Raw genomic sequence first — 2,375 nt, forward strand, 5'->3', positions numbered from 1 at the left:
GGGCAGGTCTGCTGTCTGTGCTTTGATAACATAGTATTGGTCCTGAGACGCTGTGCAAACAGCAGCTACTCACTGGAGGTTAACTTGTTTTCAGCATCAGGCCGTCTAACTAAAGTTTGTCCGTTTTCCTTTTATTATTATTGTTGTTCCTTTGAAACAAACGATCAGGATTTCTTTCAGAAACCAATAACTGGGTTTTTCCCTAGTTCTGATGACAGAGACATTCCTGTGTTATCAGTAGATATGCTGGTGATGTCAGAGTCTGAGTCCTTTGTTGGCTGTTACCTGCACAGTCAGTCTGGCGGTGTGTAAAGAAAGGAGCTGACCATGCTGGGACCATCAGGCCATAAACACAGTCAAATGCTTGTTCTTTCAAACAGAATGAAGCCGATCAGTGCCGACATCAGCCGCTCTCTCTGTCAGTAACTAAACTTATTTATTATTTACTGCCCCGATGTGTGTATTTCACAGATGTACAAGAGCCTAAATGAATGAATAAGGCCCATAAAAAGCCTCCATTAAGCAGCATGACTTACTGCATTTACAAGCAAAGAACAGCTTGACACATGTTTGCTGCACGTCCTGCATCGCAGCCCTAACGGCTTCTGTTTACGGCCTTTTAATTGATATCTTGTAAAGATGATGAGCATTTACGGCCCCAGCTTGCTGTAAAGGGACCGAAGCCTCATAAGGCTCATTTCTTCTCCTCTTAATATATTTTCTTATGTAGTGATGATGGAGAAGAAGCCGCGTGGTCCTCTCGCTCGGTCTGAGTTTTCCACGACAAAAGGCAGAGATAAGGAGAGCGCAGGCTTTTGTGGAGTGTTGCTATCAGCAGCAGAGCTGGTTTGCCCCGTAGCTTTGGCCACACAGCCACTGATAGCAGAGGTGATGGGATACTTCACCTGCATGTGAACTCCCACTGTGTGTTTAGCTCTGATGACCTCTACACCTAATACCTCCACTTGACAGTAATTTAGCAATTCTTTAAATGTCTGCAGCAAACGCATGCGACCGCATTTCACTCATGCGACTTCCACAGCAGCTCTGCTGGGTGTTTCAGTCTTTAAACCACTCTGTATAAAGAACCACAGGAACACGTTCACATGAAATGCACTACAGCGGGGAAAACATCAAATGTGGGATTTCTCTGGGATGCCCCGGCAGAGCCGCTGCTTATGCTCCTCTTAGTTTAGGATTCTCCAAATGTAAGCGAGCCACAGAGTTGTGTTTACAGAGACTGAGACAGAAGAGAGATCACTGTTTGTCTCAAATAAACTGTGTAGAGGTTTTCTGTTGTCTCGAAATCCATTCATCATCCATGTTGAGAACACTTTAGCAAGAAATCAATTCCCATTTCCCCGCAGTGGGACGTCCAAGTTTGTCCTACGGGTCTGATTGAGCGAGATGTAACCTTTAATCTGTCAGTGTATTCAATTGGACGGCTCAGTGGATCCCTCTGGTAACACAAGCAGCTCCCGTCCTTTCAGCACCACCCACCCACCCACCCACACACATCGCCCGGTCTCTCAGCACTCATCACACTCTAACTGCTAAACAGATGTTATTGACTTTTTGCACCCAGAGAAAATGCAGCTCATCGTCTTCTTTAATAAATAGTCTTTACATGAGACTGGAAGCTCTCCACATCTATGCACTGTACCTCTGGGCTTTTCTGCTTGTGTGTCTTTAGGGAGACAGAATATAAAGGCCTCCAGCTTTCTCTGGACCAGGCCACATCCAAGGCCTCGTTTCCCTGCACGAGCAGCCTCACAGACAACTGCAGAACTGCCAAGAGCCGAGCATCACGGCCCAAGAGCAAAGTCAGGCTCTCGCCATATACACAGGTGAGTGCAGGTCTCTGAGACTGAGGTATGAACACGTTACTGCACTGCAGCCTGGTTGGGACGTGGGAGCAACGCTGCAGCTGTGCTCCTTGCTGAAGGAGACAGTGTGCACCAATAGCAGCAGGCATTGTTAGACCCGGACTGAGTTTTAGATTTAAATGAAAAAATGATTTATTATGTCTTTATTTTGTCAGACACTTTTTTGCCACCTCTTCTTTTTCTTCTTCTGGTGCTTGGATTATAAATTGTAGTGGCAGACATCAGAGAAAGCCTCACTGGACTGAACCATTGCTCCAGTTCATCATTCACAGAGTTCATGATCGTGGTTTCAAGAACTGGTTTCTTCTCTCAAACTAGTGACCAGGAAGGAACACATTCATCCCTGGATAGCTGAGACAGCTTCACTAACCAGTTTGGGTCTTCTTCCAGACCTTAGCAATAAACTTTCTGAAGAGTCTGTTTCCATATGGATAACCTGTGTAAATATACAGGTCTCCTTCTTAGATCTGTACTGAATTAGTCAGTCCA

General features: G+C 45.5%; 1 protein-coding gene across 1 annotated transcript in view; it reads left to right on the forward strand.

Annotated features, from left to right (window-relative positions):
• The window catches only part of LOC102194905 (single-minded homolog 1-like), a 12,750-nt gene extending 10,769 nt beyond the window's left edge, over positions 1-1,981 (forward strand). Inside the window, exons 9-10 of the mRNA XM_013915922.1 lie at positions 1,694-1,847; positions 1,898-1,981. Of these exons, the coding sequence (XP_013771376.1) occupies positions 1,694-1,847; positions 1,898-1,981 (238 nt within the window). The remainder of the gene's footprint in view (positions 1-1,693; positions 1,848-1,897) is intronic.
• Positions 1,982-2,375: the final 394 nt, after the last annotated feature.

The sequence above is a fragment of the Pundamilia nyererei genome, unplaced genomic scaffold, assembly GCF_000239375.1.
Source record: "Pundamilia nyererei isolate P.nyererei 1_Seehausen unplaced genomic scaffold, PunNye1.0 scaffold00397, whole genome shotgun sequence".
Taxonomy (NCBI): Eukaryota; Metazoa; Chordata; class Actinopteri; order Cichliformes; family Cichlidae; genus Pundamilia; species Pundamilia nyererei.